This window comes from Emiliania huxleyi (assembly GCF_000372725.1).
Source record: "Emiliania huxleyi CCMP1516 chromosome Unknown EMIHUscaffold_207, whole genome shotgun sequence".
Taxonomy (NCBI): Eukaryota; Haptophyta; order Isochrysidales; family Noelaerhabdaceae; genus Emiliania; species Emiliania huxleyi.
The window spans coordinates 176,662-194,809 of record NW_005200535.1 but is presented as its reverse complement, the minus strand read 5'-3'; the positions used below and the strand labels follow the sequence as shown (position 1 = coordinate 194,809).

Here is an 18,148-nt window from a genome sequence, read left to right as displayed (position 1 = left end):
CTTGTCCTCGTCCCATCCCTCGTTTGGCGTGTCTGTTTTCTTTCTTTCTTTATTTTCAATGTGAACGTTCATCGTGCTCACGCCTTCTCGTGCGCCACGCCGATCGGAGACTGGGACGTGAGCGCAGTCACTGACATGATGGGTCTATTCCACAACATCTCGTACTTCAACGAGGACATCTCAACCTGGGACACCGGCGCCGTCACCGACATGGAGTCCATGTTTTACGACGCTGTGTCCTTCAATCAAGATTTGCCGTGAGCTGTCGTCCTCCGCCTCTTCTCTCTCTTCACCCGACCCTCTGCACGGACCGCCTCCCCCCCACGGCTGCCCGTATCTCGCGATCCACACCCCTCTTCGAAACCACAGGTGGGACACGTCGAGCGTCGAGACCTTCAAGCAGATGTTTGCACAGGCGGTGGCCTTCAACGGCGACATCTCCACGTGGGACGTCTCTGCCGCCACAACGTTTGAGTCCATGTTTTACGGCGCCGAGAGCTTCAACGGCGACATTACCCCTTCGGCGCACCCCTTGACCCAATCCCGAGCCCGCGAGCGCAGGTGCGACGGACTTCAACCAGGACATCAGCACGTGGGACATGTCCAACGTGCGCACCACGTCCGCCATGTTCTCGGGCGCCTTCGCCTTCAACCAGGACATCAGCACGTGGGACGTACACAACGTCAGGGACATGACCTCGATGTTCTTTGCCTCGCCCTTCAACCAGGACATCACCGGCTGGAACGTCTCCAACGTCGAGTTCATGAATGCCATGTTCGCGTCTTCCAACTTCAACCGCACTGCGTGCGTCTCGGCCGGAGCGGCCCGGCCTCGGCTCTTGACCTCCGCGCACCGCACCGCCTCTGCGCGATAGGTACCCGCTCGAGACGACGGGCGAGTGGGCCGAGCGGCTCAACACGACGGCCGTCGTAAACGCCACTTGCCCGCCGCAGCCGCCCGATGACTTTTGGGTCATCAGCGGCCTCGGAGCCAACCAGCAGCTGTACTGCGGACACTCGTGCTGTCCATTGACCGGTGCTCTGAGACCACCGTAGACCTTTCCCACTCGCCCTCTCCCTGGAGGTGGATTCTTCCGGTTTCTTCCGCCCGCCCGCCCACCACTCCCGTGCCCCTCGTCCCCCTTCGCCGCTCATCACCCTGGTCGCCGCTCACCACCCCGGTCGCTAAACAGGCGACATCTTCGTCGCGGCGGTGGCGGCACCTGCGGTGGCGGCAGGTATTGAGGCGGCGCCGGCGCGTCGTCGGACAGGGCGCCGCCTCGAGGAGGACGAGAGCTCTCCCCCACACAAGCTAGGACACTAGACAGGCCCAGTTTGATGTGGTTAGACGTTAGTTCCCCCCCGCCCCGAGGTGACCTGCACATGCACAACATGTGCATGGACACATCCCCGCCGGCACCCACGCCCCACAGGGGCAAGGGCCTCTCCACACGTCACGACTCCAGGGCTCCCGCACCTCAACTCTCATAGACCAGCGCGCAGCGCCATGCGGAGTTCTTGTCAATACGGCTTTATAGAGCCTTTACATAGACAATACCGAGGTCTGTGAAGAACTCTGTGAACTGATATGCCGACATTGCTTTTTGTATGGGATTTTCCGTCTTGTTCCTCGTTGGGAGCGGGTACCACTTCTAGTGTGTCTGGGAGGGAGGGAGTGGGGTGCAGGCGGTGCTGCTCACCAAAAAAACCCACGACCCACGGCACCGGGCCGGTGCTTGCACTTTGAATGCCGTGTCCCGGGCGTGGAGATGCGAGGGTCGCCCCCCCTTGCCCCACCACTTTGTGTGTGTGGAGACGTTTACCTCTTACCTCACCTTACCTTACATCCACGTCATCCGATCGTCTTACCGGTGGTCCGCGCCACGCATCGCCATGATGCGCCGCGCCACGCGCCGCTCGTCGACCGCCGCCGACTCCGACGATGTCGGAGAGCCCTCGCCGCCGCCGCCGCCGCCGCCGCCGCCGCCGCCGCCGTCGGGACGACGACGCACCATCGTCGGCCGATCCGCCGCAGCCGCCGCCGCCGCCACCGCCGGCTGCGCCGCCGGCTGCGCCGCCGGCTGCGCGCGCAGCGCGAGGCAATAGAGGAAGTCGTCTCGGCAGCCGACCACGACGCGGCCGGTGCAGAGGGCGGCGGAGGAGAAGACGGCGCCCGGCAGCTGCGTGGTGCCGAGGGGCGCACCCGACGCGCAATCGAAGGCGTGGAGGCGGCCGTCGACGCCACCGACGACCGCGACGCGCGCCGCCACGTCATCAGCGGCGACGACGCCGTGCTGCGCGCTCGCTCGGTCGACGGCGGGCGCCGAGTGGCCGTGCACCTACCCGGTGAATTCGCCGACATGAGGGCGGGAGTACGGTGCTGTGCAGCGTACTCAGAGCACCGCGTGAGGACAACGGGTAGGAAGACAGTGCATACAGCTGAACACAGCGGACGACACCCGGATGCGTGTCTCTCGAGTGCTGGTTGGGACACAAGAAACACGTATCCTGCTTCCCGTGCACACCTCAGCCGGCTGCTCCCATCGCAGCGCGCCGTGAACCGCCTCGACGCAGAGCAAACGCCCGCTCTGCGAAGTGACGAGCAGCCGCCGCTCCAGCCCCGCGCCCAGCGACGCGGTGAAGGCGCACGGCGCAGAAAAGATGGGCCCTGCCGCATCAAACGTCCAGAGCGGCGCCCCCTCGGGCGCAACGGCGTACAGCAGCCCGTCCACACACCCAAAGTAGACGGTGCCTGCGGTGTGAGTACGCCGGCACGAGGGCGGGAGGACGGGTGTTCTGCAGCGTACTCAGAGCACCGCGTGAAGACGAGCGGCCCGAATACAGTGAATGAATGCAGCGGAGTATCCCCGACTACAGTTGAGTCCGTGTCCTCCCGAGCGCTGGTTGGGAGAGACATGAACACGTCTTGCGCTTCTTTCTAGTCGACGGCGCCAGACGACGCGTCGAGCGTCGGCGACGAGAAGATCGGCTCGCTCCCGGGCTCGCCTCCGCGCCGCGCCGAGGTGTGAAAGACCCACGCAGACGCAAAGCCGCCGTAGGCCGCGCCGCCGCCGCCGCCGCCGCCGCCGCCGCCGCCGCCGCCGTCGCCGTCGCCGTCGCCTCGCTGCGCGTCTTCAAAGCCGAAGGAGTGCAGCGCGCCGGTGAGGTCGGCCACCTACTTGCTCAATGCGCCAGCCTCGGGGCGGGAAGACGGTCTTGTGCAGCGTCTTCAGAGCACCGCGTGAATGCAACGGAGAGGAGGACAGCGGAATACAGTGGCCCTCTCGGGCGCTAGGAGGAACACAAGAAGACGTATTCCGCTTCTAGGGCCGGCCACGTAGAGCCGCCGACGGCGCATGTCGGCGAGGGGCGAGGCAAAGGCTGGGCCCGCAATCGTGCCGAGCCAGTGTCGGCGGCCTAGAGTGGCCCACACCTCAAATGGATGATCTAGGGTCGGATTGGGTGTGGGTTCAGCCCCGTGGGCGGTGCGGTAGCAGCTGCGCGCCTACGTGCCGAATACGCCAACCTCGGGGCGGGAGATATGGGGAGATATGGGGAGATACGGGCAGCCTACGTGCTGAGTACGCCAACCTCGGGGCGGGAAGGCGGCACGGTGAGGTGTGTTAAGAGCGCCGCGTGGGTACACGGGCTACGAGGACAGAGGCTGAGTACGGCCGACTGCAGCACTGCGACTGCAGTACGGCCGACTGCAGCGGAGTGCGTGTCCTCTCGGGCGGTGGGTGGAGTACCAGAATGCGACCTCCTCTTCTAGGCACGAGATATGGGGAGATATGGGGATATATGGGGAGATATGGGGAGATATGGGGCGAATGCGACCTCCTCTTCTAGGCACGAGATATGGGGAGATATGGGGAGATATGGGGAGATATGGGGAGATATGGGGAGATATGGGGAGATATGGGGAGATATGGGGAGAATGCGGCCTCCTCTTCTACGGGTGACTCGCCGTCGGACAGGCGCAGCGCCGCCACCTTCGCGCCGTAGCAGGCGCACACCACAAGGTCGCCGTCGTCTCTACCACCGCTGCCACCGCCGCCATCGCTGCCACCGCTGCCACCGCCGCCGCCGCTGCCACCGCCGCCGCCGCCGCCGCCGCCGCCGCCGCCCAAGTCTAGCGGCACAAACTGCAGGGCCTCCAGCGTGTGGATGGTCGCCCATTGCACCTCCGCCCACTCGACCTCGCCGCTCACGCGGAGGAGGGAGAGGTGCGCCTGGGGGAGATGGAGAGGGATGGGGAGGGATGGGGAGGGATGGGGAGGGATGGGGAGAGATGGGGAGGGATGGGGAGGGATGGGGAGGGATGGGGAGAGATGGGGAGAGATGGGGAGGGATGGGGAGGGATGGGGAGAGATGGGGAGGGATGGGGAGAGATGGGGAGAGATGGGGAGGGATGGGGAGGGATGGGGAGGGATGGGGAGAGACGGGGAGAGATGGGGAGAGATGGGGAGGGATGGGGAGGGATGGGGAGAGGTGGGGAGGGATGGGGAGGGATGGGGAGAGATGGGGAGAGGTGGGGAGAGATGGGGAGGGATGGGGAGAGGTGGGGAGGGATGGGGAGGGATGGGGAGAGATGGGGAGAGGTGGGGAGAGATGGGGAGGGGTGGGGAGGGCTGCGTCGAGATCTGGGGAGATACGGAGAGTTACGGGGAGATACGGGGAGATAGCTACGCAGAGATATCCCGGCATCTACGGGCGCGTGCGTGCGGCGGGCAGGATGACGAGGAGTGGCGGGACGGGCATCCGAGCCGAGTCCCGCAGCCGACGCGCTCGCCGACCTGCGGTGTGAGTACGCCGGCAGGAGGGCGTGGAGGCGGGAGAGTGCCACGGTGTCTTCAGAGCACCGCGTGAGTCCGTGAAGACGTGTGTTGCTTCTACGGCTCTCCGGCCTTCACGGCGCCGTCGAGCTCGAGGTGGGCGTAGAGCCAGCACCAGCCACCGCCGTCCGTCGCCACCGCCGCCGTGCGGCCGAGGTAGTCTGGAAGCACTCCCACGACCACGCCCGGCTCGACGGGGTAGATCTCGACCAATCTCCCCTCGATCTCGGGCACGAGATCAATCCCTTCGTGCGGCGCCCGCCTCGCCCGCCTCGCGCCCCACCACGCGCGCACCGCGCCAAACTCCATCCCCGCCTCGCGACGCAGCGGCGCGCCCGCCGCCGTCTCGAGTCGCCTCAGCCACTCTCGCAAGCGCCGCGCCGGGCCGCCACCGCCGCCGCCACCGCCACCGCCACCGCCGCCGCCGCCGCCGCCGCCGCCGCCGCCGCCGCCGCCGCCGCCGCCGCCGCCGCCGCCACCGCCACCGCCGCCGCCGCCGCCGCCGCCGGCAGCGGCAGCGGCCGGCGCGGGCAGGCAGCACGCGCTCGCCTTGATCTGGCCGTGCGCGTGGTACGCCCACAACTGTGCGCCGCTGTGCGCGCACAGCGCGTAGAGGCTTGCGTCGTGGCAGCCGACGAGGACAACGTCCCCGCGGGGGGAGATGGCGCAGCTCGCCTCGAGGTACGGGGAGGGATGGGGAGGGGTGGGGCGAGATGGCGCAGCTCGCCTCGAGGTACGGGGAGGGATGGGGAGGGGTGGGGCGAGATGGCGCAGCTCGCCTCGAGATACGGGGAGGGATGGGGAGGGGTGGGGCGAGATGGCGCAGCTCGCCTCGAGACGATCCGGCAGCTGCGCCGACCAGAGAACGGCGCCGCTGCACAGATCGAGAGCCTGCAACGGCGAGAAGCGACGAGATCTGGGGAGAGATGGGGGAGAGATGGGGAGATTTGGGGAGATATGGGGCGAGGTCGAGAGCCTGCAGCAGCCCGGCGTGGGAGCCGACAAAGGCGGTCACGCTGTGTCGTTGGGGGTCGCCGCTGACGCGGCACGCTAGCACGGGTGATGCGTCGACGCACTTGCCCATGTCGGCACGCCTGCCCACGGCTCCTCGGTGTGAACAGACGTCTGTTCACAGCTCGACGACGCACTTGCCCATGTCGGCACGCCTGCCCACGGCTCCTCGGTGTGAACAGACGTCTGTTCACAGCTCGACGACGCGCGTTCCCAGGTCGGAGCGCCACGCGAGCTGCCAGCTGCACGGCTATCTCCCCACATCTCCCCACATCTCCCCATATCTCGCGCCACGCGAGCTGCCAGCTGCACGGCGATCTCCCCACATCTCCCCACATCTCCCCATATCTCGCGCCACGCGAGCTGCCAGCTGCACGGCTATCTCCCCACATCTCCCCACATCTCCCCATATCTCGCGCCACGCGAGCTGCCAGGCGCACGCCGGAAGAAGAAGCGGCGGCGGCGGTAGCGGCGGTGGTTCCATGGCTCGCGGCGCGGAGCGGCTCGAAGCGGGGGGCGGCACGGCCTCGGAGAGATGCGCGGCGCGGCCGAGGCTCCACACGTGCGACCCCGCGCGCGGCTCGCCTGCCGCCTGCGGCCGCAGCTCCATCGCACCGCCGAGCAGCGGCGGCGTCGCCTCATCGTACGGCGCCGGCTCGCCGGGCCCGCTCTCCCCGCGCTCCCCCGTCTTTCCCGCGGCAGCCACGTGCAGCCGGCTGGCGAGCGGTGTCCGAGCCCCCGCCGTGGCTCCACCCTCGCCCTCGTCCTCGCCCTCCCCCGATGCGTGTGCCGCCTTGGCTCCCTCGCCTTGGCCGCCGCCAGCTGCGCCAGCTCCGCCGAGGCGACTCATGGCACTCGCCGCGCTCGCCACCGTCGCATCGCGTCGCATCAGTGCCTCGGGTGGCAAATGCCACCCCTGCCGGCGCAGCTCAAAGCTCAGGCGCGCCGCGAGGACCGAGCTGCCTCCGCTCTCGACGAAGCGAGACGCCGCCGGCAGCCCATCGGCGACGCCAAGCAAACGACCCATCTCAGCAGACAGCAGCCTCACCCGACCGTCCTCCACGGCTTCGCCACTGCTGCCGCCGCCGCCGTCCGCACTGGCCGCGTCGGGGTATGGCGCACCATGCGTGAGCAGCAGCCGCACCAGCTGGGGAGCCACCCGCTGGAGCCCCAGCCGGTCAGGCTTCCCGCTACGAAGGCACGGCAGCGAATCGACCACCACAAACGCCGACGGCACCATCCACGCCGGCAGCCTTGCCTCGCCCCACCGCCGCAGCGGCGCCGAAAGCCGCCGGCTCGCGCCGACGAGCACGCTGACCGAGGGAGTGTCTCGGAAGCGTCTCGGGAGTGTCTCGGAAGTGTCGAGCACGCCGACCGCGTTGGCGCTCGCACTCGGCTCGCCGCCGCCGCCGCCGCTGCGGACGGCCGCTCGCAGGACCACGCACAAGGCGAGCCCGTCGGCACTTCGCAAGCCGCCGCCGTCGCGGCCGGTCGCATCGTCGGAGACGAGTAGCGGCACCGCCAGCGCGTGAGCGGCGGCGTCGGTGGCGAGCGCGAAGCCCTCATACACCGCCTCCACCTCTCTCGGCTCGAGGCGCGCGCCGCGGAGCTGCAGCTGGCGGTCGGCCCGGCCAAGAAAGCACAGCTCGCCTCGCGAGCCCCACCGGCCGAGGTCACCCGTGCGAAAGACCCGCCTTGTCGTGGCGGCCACCGCGGCAGCAGGCGCGCCTGACGCAGCGGCAACAGACGCAGTTGCGCGCCCGCTCGGACGCAGACGCAGCTGCGCGAACTTGGCAGCGGCAAGGCGCGGCCGGTGCAGGTACCCCAACGCCACCACCTCGCCGCCCACACCGATCTCGCCAACCTCGCCCGCGGCGCATTCCTCGGCAACCGAGGGCACAGGCTCTCCTCCTCCGCCGCCGCCGTCGCCGCCGCCGCCGTCGCCACCGCCGCCGTCGCCACCGCCGCCGTCGCCACCGCCGCCGTCGCCGTCGGCCTCGGCCGGGGCAGCCCGCAGCAGCCAGACGTGTGCTCCGCGAATTGGAGCACCGAGCGGACAGATGCCAACGCCGATGCCACCTCCACCCCCTCCTCCGTCGCTGCTGCCACGCGCCATTGCGGCGGTCACGTCGAAGGCGGTGGCGTCTGCGGAAGTCTCAGTACAGCCGTACAGGTTGAGCAGGCGCACGTGCGGCAGCAGCGCAGCGGCGCGCACACAGAGGGCCCAAGGCAGAGCGTCGCCGCTCACACTCAGCACACGCAAGCTCGGCAGAAGATTCCGAGAAGGCTCCGAGAAGGCTCGAGAAGGCTCCGAGAAGGGTCGCGCGACACGCACGCTCGGCGGCGGCGGCGGCGGCGCGGGTGGCGTGGAGGGTGTGCCACCGTCGCACGCCTCGCAAGCGTCCAGCAGCATGCGAAGCGCCGACGGCACGAGGACGAGGCGCGAGGCGCGCCACTCGCGCAGCACCGGCAGCAGCGCGTGAGGGCGCGACGCCGCGTCCGACGGCAACAGAAGCAACGGCATGCCCTTTGCAAGTGGCCCCACCATCTCCCAGAGCGAGTCGACGAAGCCGAGCGGCGTCTTGGCGACGCACACCTCGTCGGGCGCAAACGGGTACGCCTCCCACATCCAGCTGCAGCGCGCCTGCGTGTCGATTGAGTACACTTACTTGCGATTAGGTAACGGGGTGCCACAGCCAGCGCGCGCCTCGAGGCCCGCGCGGCTGCCAAGCACGCCCTTCGACTCGCCCGTCGAGCCGGAGGTGTAGAGCAGGTAGCAGCAGCCTGCCATCAGCCGACGGCAGCCGCCGGCGGAGTGCGCGCTGCCGGTCGTCGACCTGGTCGTGCTCTCGCCCTCGGGCAAGGTCCTCCCATTTTCGGCGAGGTTGCTCGACGCGGCACCGAGCAGCCGGCCCGACTCAAGCTGCACCCGCGGCACGCCGACGGTGTGCAGTCGGCTGGTGGCGGCCTCGCACGCCGCCGCCACCAGCAGCGCCGCCGGCCGCGCGTCCTCCACCACGCACGCAAGACGGCTCTCCGGGTCGGTCGGGTCGAGAGGGAGGTAGACTCCGCCCGCTCGCCAGATGGCGAAGACGCCGCAGACCTGCTCGGCGCTGCGCTCGGAGAGGAGGCCGACCACGGCCTGCCTCGGCGACGCGTGCCGCTGCAGCGCATCCGCGAGCAGCGAGGTGTGTCTCCTCAGCCAATCGAAGGTGAGAGAGCGGGCCGCCGGCGCCGTGGCGTCGATGAGAGCCGTGCCGCTGTGCCGCTGATCGCAGACGCCGTCCATCGCAGGGAGATTGGAATGCGGCACTAGCACAGGTACACCACGGGAGCCGCCTAAGCGACTCCCGTGAGGACGGCGAGGCACTTAGCTCCGTGCATCCGCCCACCCCCGCCACATTCCTGTATACACATGGGAATATTTATTCTAGTCGTGTCCGCTCCGAACGTGTGTATGCACAACAGTCATGGCGCTGTCCTCTCAGGAGACGCCATGAGTGGGTAGAGAGGAGCAACCGCACGTGAGTGCCCTGTTCGAGTGCGCGAGATCTCCTGAGATCTCCCAAAGATTTCCGCTTCGGAATTCTTTCTCGAACAGCCACCCTTCCCGCACGGTGGTGCTCCCCTGGCCAGGTTCCGTGATGGTCCCTGGCTGTGACGAGGAAGGGGCAGGAACCCTCCCGACGCGACTCAAGGATCCGACCAAGCTGAGACCGCGAGGACGGCGTGTACATCCGTCACTACAATGGTCTCGCAAGGAAGTTCACATGAGATTTTCCCCTGCGCAATCATTGCTGCCCCACCTCACCACGTCATCCCATGCTCCCAACGCGAGCAGTGGCGGGCGGGCGGGCGCGAGCGGTGCCATGATACACGCGCGCACCATCGCGGTGCGCGCGATTCCGGAGAGTGAAACGTCTAACTTGCTGACGTCCTTCACAGTCCGTCTCCCAATTTATGCGGCCCAGCTCCGGCCGAATAAATATTCCGTCCTTTGTTCGCGTGCGCTCACGCGGTGGAGAATATTTATTCTAGTCGTGTCCGCTCCGAACGTGTGTATGCACAACAGTCATGGCGCTGTCCTCTCAGGAGACGCCATGAGTGGGTAGAGAGGAGCAACCGCACGTGAGTGCCCTGTTCGAGTGCGCGAGATCTCCTGAGATCTCCCAAAGATTTCCGCTTCGGAATTCTTTCTCGAACAGCCACCCACACCCTAAACGCGTGTTACCGAAGTGGCTCCCCCACCCCAAAACGAGGGTCTGGGCGCGGCGCCCACGACCCTCCCAAGACGCTGGCAGCATGCCTGCAACCCGAGCGCCACACTGGCGCTCCGCCACAAGGTCACACGCCCTCACGTCCCGGCCTAGACCTCTTCCTCTAGGTCTATGTCGGCGACATCCCCCTCCCCTCCCTCTTTCCGCCCGAAGAGGAAGGCGAACCTCGGAGGCTCCACAGTCTTAGGAGGCATGAAACCCCTCCAGTCCCGGAAGAGGAAGTCGCACGACCCCGCAGTCCGTCCGACCAGCCTCGTTGCTACGCTCGCACGCAACGCCTCCGCGCCTCGCTAGGGCTCACCGTGCCGCTCTAGCGCGCCCCTCAGCCGCGCAGGCACCCTCTCGAGTGCCCTCTGCTCGAGTGCCCTCGGGGCGCTGCATCGCCCGCGACATGCCTCCTCGTGGCGCGCGACACAAACCAGAGGCAGCTGCTCCAGCCGATCGAGCGCAACGCTCTACTCCGCCGCGCTGAGCGACCACTCAGCTCCCCACACATTAACTGGCCGACTTTGCGAGGCGCTCCGCGCCTCCTCCAGACGCACCGCACGCCCCCGCGTGGCGTGCCATTGGCGAGAAGGCCGCCTGCAGCCGCAGCCGCCTCGCCGCCTCCTACACGAGCATGCCTCTTCTTGGCATACTCGGACATTCATGGTGACCGCCCGCTCGAGCGCGCCCCACGCCTTGCTAGGGCTCACCGTGCCGCTCTAGCGCGCCCCTCGGCCGCGCAGACACCCTCTCAAGTGCCCTCGGGGCGCTTCGTTGCTCGCGACCTGCCGCCGTGTGGCGCGCGACGCAAACCAGAGGCAGCTGCTCGAGTCGCTCTAGCACGACACTCTACTTTCGCTGTGTCGAGCGGCCTCTCGAGGCGCCACACATGCGCTCGCCGCCTTCGCGAGGCGCCCTGCGCGTCCTCCATACGCACCGCACGCCCCGGCGACACTCTACTTTCGCTGTGTCGAGCGGCCTCTCGAGGCGCCACACATGCGCTCGCCGCCTTCGCGAGGCGCCCTGCGCGTCCTCCATACGCACCGCACGCCCCGGCGCGGCGTGCCTTTGGCGAGACGGCCGCCCGCAGCCGCAGCCGCCACGCCGCCTCCTATACACGGGCACGCCTCTGTCTTCTTGGCATACCGATTCATAGCGGCCGCCCGCTCGAGCGCGCCCCAGTCTCGCTAGGGCTCATTGCTAGCGCCGGCTGACGTTGCGAGGCGCCTTGCGCCTCCTCCAGACGCACCGCACGCCCCCGCGTGGCGTGCCTTTGGCGAGACGGCCGCCTGCAGCCGCAGCCCCCTCGCCGCCTCTCACACTCGCATGCCTCGTCTCGGCATGCTCAGAGTTCATAGCGGCCGCCCGCTCGAGCGCGCCCCGCGCCTTGCTAGGGCTCACCGTGCCGCTCTAGTACGCCCCTCAGCCACGCAGACACCCTCTCAAGCGCCCTCGGGGCGCTTTATTGCTCGCGACTTGCCGCCGTGTGGCGCGCGACGCAAACCAGAGGCAGCTGGCTGCTCGAGGCGATCGAGCACGACGCTCCACTTAATCCAGAGCGAGCTCTCCCGCGCGCCATACATGCGCTCGCCGCCTTTGCGAGGCACCCTGCGCCTCTTCTAGACGCCCCGCACGCCTCCGCGTGGCGTGTCTTTGGCGAGAAGGCCGCCCGCAGCCGCAGCCGCCTCGCCGCCTCTTACACGAGCATGTCTCTTCTTGGCATACTCAGCGATTCGTAGCGGCGGCCCGCGCGAGCGCGCCCCGCGTCTCGCTGGGGCTCACCGTGCCGCTCCAGCGCGCCCCTCAGCCACGCAGACACCCTCTCAAGTGCCCTCGGGGCGCTTCGTTGCTCGCGACCTGCCGCCGTGTGGCGCGCGACGCAAACCAGAGGCAGCTGCTCGAGTCTATCGAGCGCGACCCCCTACTCCGCCGCGCTGAGCGGCCCCTCGGCGCGCCACACATGCGCTCGCCGCCTTCGCGAGGGCCCTGTGCCTCCTCCATACGCACCGCACGCCCCGCGTGGCGTGCCATTGGCGAGACGGTCGCCTGCAGCCGCAGCCCCCTCGCCGCCTCTTACACGAGCATGCCTCGTCTCGGCATGCTCAGAGTTCATAGCGGCCGCCCGCTCGAGCGCGCCCCGCGCCTTGCTAGGGCTCACCGTGCCGCGCTAGCGTGCCCCTCAGCCACGCAGACACCCTCTCCAGTGCCCTCGGGGCGCTTAATTGCTCGCGACTTGCCGCCGTGTGGCACGCGACGCAAACCAGAGGCAGCTGCTCGAGTCTATCGAGCGCAACGCTCTACTCCGCCGCGCTGAGCGGCCCCTCGGCGCGTCTCACATGCGCTCGCCGCCTTCGCGAGGCGCTCCGCGTCTCCCCCATACGCACCGCACGCCCCGCGTGGCGTGCCATTGGCGAGACGGCCGCCTGCAGCCGCAGCCCCCTCGCCGCCTCTTACACGAGCATGCCTCGTCTCGGCATGCTCAGAGTTCATAGCGGCCGCCCGCTCGAGCGCGCCCCGCGCCTTGCTAGGGCTCACCGTGCCGCGCTAGCGTGCCCCTCAGCCACGCGGATACCCTTTCCAGTGCCCTCGGGGCGCTTAATTGCTCGCGACTTGCCGCCGTATGCGGCACGCGACGCAAACCAGAGGCAGCTGCTCGAGTCTATCGAGCGCGACCCCCTACTCCGCCGTGCTGAGCGGCACCCCGGCGCGCCATACATGCGCTGGCCGCCTTCGCCAGGCGCCCTGCTACTCAGACATTCAAGCGGCCGCCCGCTCGAGAGCGCGCCCCGCACCTTGCTAGGGCTCAACGGGCCGCTCTACTGTAGCGCGCCCCTCGTACGAGCCTCGAGCTACTCGCTCGACTTTCCCCTGAGCAGTGAGTTCTGAGTAACACGAGAGCCTCACCTTCACGCTCCCTGCTCCACACAGCAGGTCACGAGAGCTCTCGCCCTCCACGCTCACTGCTCTACAGCACGGGTCACGAGAGCTCACCTCTCTCCAGAGCTGGACGCGAGAGCTCGCCCCCTACACTCACTGCTCTCCTCAGCAGATCACGAGAGCTCGCCCTCCCAGCTCACTGCCCCACAGCAGATCAGAGCTCGCCTCCCTATACACTCACTGCTACACAGCAGATCAAGAGAGCTCGCGCCCTCGGCTCACGCTGCTTCACGGCAGATCACGAGAGCTCTCACCCTCTCAGCACTCTTTGCTTCACGTTCACGAGAGCTCGCCTTCAGCACTCTCACTGCCTCACAGCAGACCTCAGCACTCACTGCTCAACAGCAGATCAGAGCTCACCTCTCCCCGCTCACTGCTCCCCTGCAGATTACGAGAGCTCGCCCTCCACTGTGTCACTGCTTAGCAGCAGATTACGAAAGCTCGTCCTCGACTCGTTCGAGGCGGACCCGAGCTTTGGGCAGGAGTGAGCGCTCGCGCACGCAACGGGACAGCGTCATGGACTACGAGCTCGTTTGTGCGAGATGGCGGTGCAGGCGTTGCCCAGCCCGCATAAGTCATAACCGCCTGTAAAGCCGTAAAGCCGTAAAGCCGACGATTCTTCGAGCTCTAGATCCAGGGCGCGGACCCAGGCCAGACCCGGCTAGCTAGGACAACCTACTATGAGAGCTAGGTTGGGGACGTGCGCGGTCTCTCGCGTGTTTTTATTAGCATTTAGTTTTTTTTTGTGAGTGTGTATGGTGTGTCGTATCGCTCGATGTGTCGCTGTCGGGCGTCGTCTCGCGGGGAGTACGTGAGTAATGGAGGGCACAGAGGCGCGGGGAGGAAAAAAAGTAATATATCTTTACTTCCAAAACCCGGACGTGCCTCCACCGGCACGCCGCTTCCGACAGGGTGATGGAAGGTTCGACGCACCCCCGGACTGGGAAGAGAGGTCCCAGGAAACAAAGGCCTGGGCACTCCGCCCCGCCCCCACTTGCCCTGACTGCACAGGATAGCGTGCCCCGACAAACGGCGACACATAGCGGGGGACACTGCGCCGGGGGGTATGCCTAACTTTGGTGCTTTGTGTGGGTCGCGTTCCCTTGGTAGCTGTGTGGTTGAAGCCCTCGTGCCGCTGGCTTGCCCCTTCCAGCGGCTGGCCCCTCGAGACTGTCGGTGCTTGGCGGGAGGAGGGGGAGAGGGAGGCCCGGTGGGAGGAGAGGGAGAGGGAGGCCCGGTGGGAGGGGAGGGAGAGGGAGGCCATCTTGGGCTCTTCTCCTCCCCCCTCCCTGGGCTCTTCTCCTCTCCCCACCCTGGGCTCTTCTCCCCTCCTCCCTGGTACTCTCGGCCTGATTACCGGAGCGACTGCCGGAGCAGACGCTGGGGGGACACTCGCGCCCGGAGGCGGTACGCACGACCCGGAGGCGTGGGGATGGGGGGGGGCCGCGCCGCCGCCGCCGTGCCGCCTTCTCCCGCTTTGACCTCCCCCAGCTGCTTCTCCTCAAATCAACCTGTGAGCTTGCGAGGCGGCGGGGGTGGGAGTGCTCTCGGGCGGCGTGTGCGAGCGCGCGCGGCGCGAGATCTCTTTCGCGAGGGCACGGTGGGTCGGGTGAGTATCTCGCGCGCTCGCACTATTTCACGTTATATCAAGCACTGCCTTTGATGCCTTTGCAAGAACCGCCAGCGGCGGTGGTCGAACCGGTTCGCGGTTCGAGCCGGGACCTTTTGGCTCCCGGTTCGGAACTCGCTTGGAGGGTTGCTTCGCTCTCGCGGAGCGAGCGCGGGCGCGTGGGTGCGTGTGCGCGTGCGCTGCTGCAAGGCGAGGCGAGGCGAGGCGCGGGGCGGCGCGGCGCGGTGAGGCGGGCGGCGGCGGCGCGCGGTCGTTCTTTTTGCCCGGGTGAGGCGTGGCTTGCGCGCCGCGTGGTGATGACGCAGCACGCTGAATGAAAAGTCCTTGGTGAGCCACCGCGGTGGCAGCGAGCCAAAAGAAGCCACCTGCCGCATGACGGGTTCTGAGGCGCGGGGAGAAGACCTTCCCGAATGGAACCTTAGCCACACACACAAGACACACAGGATGTAGCTCGACGTGTACCATGAGCAACCCATATCCCCATCCCCCGTCCGATGGCAGTGCCAAAACCTACGTCCGCAACCCTGAGAGCGCGCTCGAGACTGTGCTCTACACCACACCTGCCTCACACGGCTCACGGGCGGGGGCGTATCGAAGGCACGGCGGTAGGGCTGACGGAGGTCTCAAGCCAGCAGTGTAGTTTGGCAGCCGTCTCAGTAGTCGAGATGAGGGGGGGGGGGGGGGGGAAGTCTGCTCACGAGCTCGCCTCAATCTCCGGCTCTGCTCTCCGAGATCGCGCGAGATCACGCGAGCTGGTCGAGCAGCGCGTTGCGCATGTCGGTGGCCACGGCCGCCGGCTGCGCCTCTTGCAGCTTGAAGATGGACTCGACGACCTGCATCTCGGTGGCGGTCGTGTCGAGGCCGCAAAACGCGCACCAGTCGTTGACGACCATGCCGGCGCCAATCACGTCCGAGCCGCGGTTCAAGGTCCCGGCGACCACGGGCAGCTGCAGCAGCGCGGACAACTCGTCCTGGTCCTCGACGGGTGTCTTTGGGTGGACAAGGCAGCCGTTGTTGGACATGCACGCATACGACCCGACCAGCGCGTTGCCGGCGACAGTTTGCCGGAAGACCTCCACGCCCAGCACGTCCGCGATGATCTCCTCCGTCTCGCGGTCGAGCTCTGTGTGGATGAGCGCGCAGTGGTCGTTGCACGCGACAACGTTGCCCAGCGCCGACAGCCGCTCCTCCACGCGCTGGATCAGGACCCCCTCGGGCAGCGAGTTGCGGAGATGGAGCAGCTCCTGGTCCGTCGTGGTGCTCGGAACGACCAGCCCGTTCTTGTTGCCCACGACGACACGGCCGACGATGCGCGTCCCAGCGATGGAGGTTTGCACCACCTGAGTGCATGACGCCGGCTCAGCGAACCGCGGCCCTTCCGATGACGGCGGGCTGGACGCGGCACCGGAATGTGCTCCGCGAGCTCCTGCTCAAAGACAGAGTAGAAGTTCTGGCTGCCGCCGATGGCGGTGAGGCAGTAGGCGTTGGTCAGCTTCGCGAAGACGCCAATGTCGCTGGAGCTCTCGTATCCGGCGCGCTGCGCCATGTCCGCTGGCTGTCCGCGTACTGTCCTCTCGCCCGGCGAAAAAAGAATTCTGATCCCTCTGGCAGCCGCCCCGTTGGCTAGTGTCTTGTCTTGTGGTTCTGTGTGTCGCTCCTGTGTGACCGTCATCTCCCGTCCTGCGTCCACCCATACCGCGTTGGTGTCCCAGTCGTTGGTCGGACTGTGTGTCAATCCTCTCTCACAGCACACTGGCACGACAAGGGCGCGGACTGGCGCGGACTGGCACACACACCGGCTCAGAAATAAGCCGGGGTGTGTATCACAAAAATACTCACTCACACACGTGACGTATACAGCCCCTCCGTGTTCCGTCTTATGCAGACGCCAATAAGCCCTGCTCTAGAGGGAATTTTTCACAATATCGCAACCGCGATACCGCGCGATATTTGGCGATAAAATGCGATAAATGGCGATGTTGTGCGATGCTCGCGATCACGCGAGCCCTTCACAGCACGCCTCAGCGACGCGCGTGAAGCGTTACAAAGGGACGGGCGCCGTCGCTTCGTCCTGGCGCTTCGCTCGCTCCGCTCGCGTTGCGCAGCTGGATCTGGCTGGCTACACACATGAGCAGCGACAGCAGCGACCACGGCAATAGTCAGAAGAAGAAGAAGCGCGGTCCCGGCACAAGCGCGCGGCGACAGCACTACCGCCCGCAGAACCGTCGCCCACACCACAGCCGGCGCCGTGGCGGTCCACACAGTTCCAACTCGTCGACGGCGTGAACCGCAACCGTGCTGGACAACAGGAGGTCGACGGCACTATCATGCTATATGGGGACGTCGGCGGCCACATGTGCAGCTTTGCCCAGCTGACCGACTACTCGCGCGAGACTTTCAGAATTGACCGGGAGATTCTCTTCATCTTCAAGACCGGGGTGCACACCAGCCGTCCAGCCGCTCTCACCCCGTCACAGCTCTCACGTCCCACGTGTGCCGCACGTCGTCGTCAGCTCGAGCGAGCTGGAGACGGGCTGGAGCAGTGCCAATAAGCTCACCTACACGCTGCCCGACGAGCTCATCACGCGGCTGGATGGGCTTGCAGAGGAGGCGGCCAATGAGTCGGAGGACGGCGGTGATGACGGTGTGGCCAGCGAGGCAGAGGGCGACGGTGACGAGGGCGGTGAGGAGGAGGGAGGCGTGTCGGGAGGTGAGGCGGGAGGCGAGGATGAAGGCCCATCCACAGCCCCGCCCCCACGCGATCGCAACGCGGTGCGTGAGCGCCGTGAAGAGGCGCGCGGGCGACAGCTTGCCGAGCAGCAGGCGCGGCGCGACAGGATTTTGGAAGGACGATCAGGGGGACAGGTGGGGCTCTCCTGCTCCTGACAAGGGACACGACAGGCTCGCAGCGCGGTGCACGGTGGGCTCCCAACTCCACTGGCGGTCTCATCTCAGTCTAGCGACCTGCCTTCTTCTCGCTGGCAGTCTCTCACTACCACAGGCACACTGACACAGGGGTGGCAGGGGCAGAAATTTCCCATTTTCTGTTTTTCTTCTTTCTCGCGGCATGAGCGGCGCAGCGAGCCCAGCCCTGCTGCCTGAGCTGGCGGTGGGCGACCTGGCCGCGCTGCGCGCCCACCTCTCCGGGCGGCGGACGCGCGGCAGGCTCGACGCGCGGCTCGACACCGACACGCAGGACACGCTGCTGACCTGGGCCGCTCGCCACGGGCAGGCCGAGGCGGTGCGGCTGCTGCTCGAAGCTGGAGCGAGCGTTGGGGCGACGAACGGCCGCGGTGATTCCGCTCTCCTCGTTGCGTGCGGGAAGGGATGCCTCGAGGTCGCCCGGCTGCTGCGCGACGCCAGCGCGGCCATCAACCAAGCCGCGGAGGACAGCACCACGCCGCTGCTCGTGGCGTGCCATAAGGGCCACGTCGACATCGTCCGGCTGCTCCTCGAGGCCAGCGCGGCGATCG

General features: G+C 67.3%; 3 protein-coding genes across 3 annotated transcripts; 1 reads left to right on the top strand and 2 right to left on the bottom strand.

Moving 5' to 3' along the window:
* Positions 1-135: 135 nt before the first annotated feature.
* EMIHUDRAFT_234729 (hypothetical protein) lies at positions 136-1,056 on the top strand (the record flags this gene model as incomplete). Its single annotated transcript, XM_005781106.1, has 4 exons — positions 136-257; positions 370-451; positions 582-805; positions 876-1,056. 4 exons carry the CDS (start codon positions 136-138, stop codon positions 1,054-1,056), a joined length of 609 nt encoding a protein of 202 aa, XP_005781163.1.
* An 809-nt stretch (positions 1,057-1,865) lies between these two features.
* EMIHUDRAFT_468681 (hypothetical protein) lies at positions 1,866-9,135 on the bottom strand (the record flags this gene model as incomplete). The annotated part of the gene is made up of 10 exons (XM_005781105.1): positions 1,866-2,339; positions 2,526-2,796; positions 2,961-3,175; positions 3,434-3,505; positions 4,185-4,232; positions 4,914-5,510; positions 5,912-5,929; positions 5,984-6,001; positions 6,409-8,479; positions 8,516-9,135. The coding sequence occupies 10 exons, from the start codon at positions 9,133-9,135 to the stop codon at positions 1,866-1,868; spliced, it is 4,404 nt and encodes a 1,467-aa protein (XP_005781162.1).
* A 6,283-nt stretch (positions 9,136-15,418) lies between these two features.
* Positions 15,419-16,221, bottom strand: EMIHUDRAFT_114121 (hypothetical protein; the record flags this gene model as incomplete). The annotated part of the gene is made up of 2 exons (XM_005781104.1): positions 15,419-16,015; positions 16,081-16,221. The coding sequence occupies 2 exons, from the start codon at positions 16,219-16,221 to the stop codon at positions 15,419-15,421; spliced, it is 738 nt and encodes a 245-aa protein (XP_005781161.1).
* Positions 16,222-18,148: the final 1,927 nt, after the last annotated feature.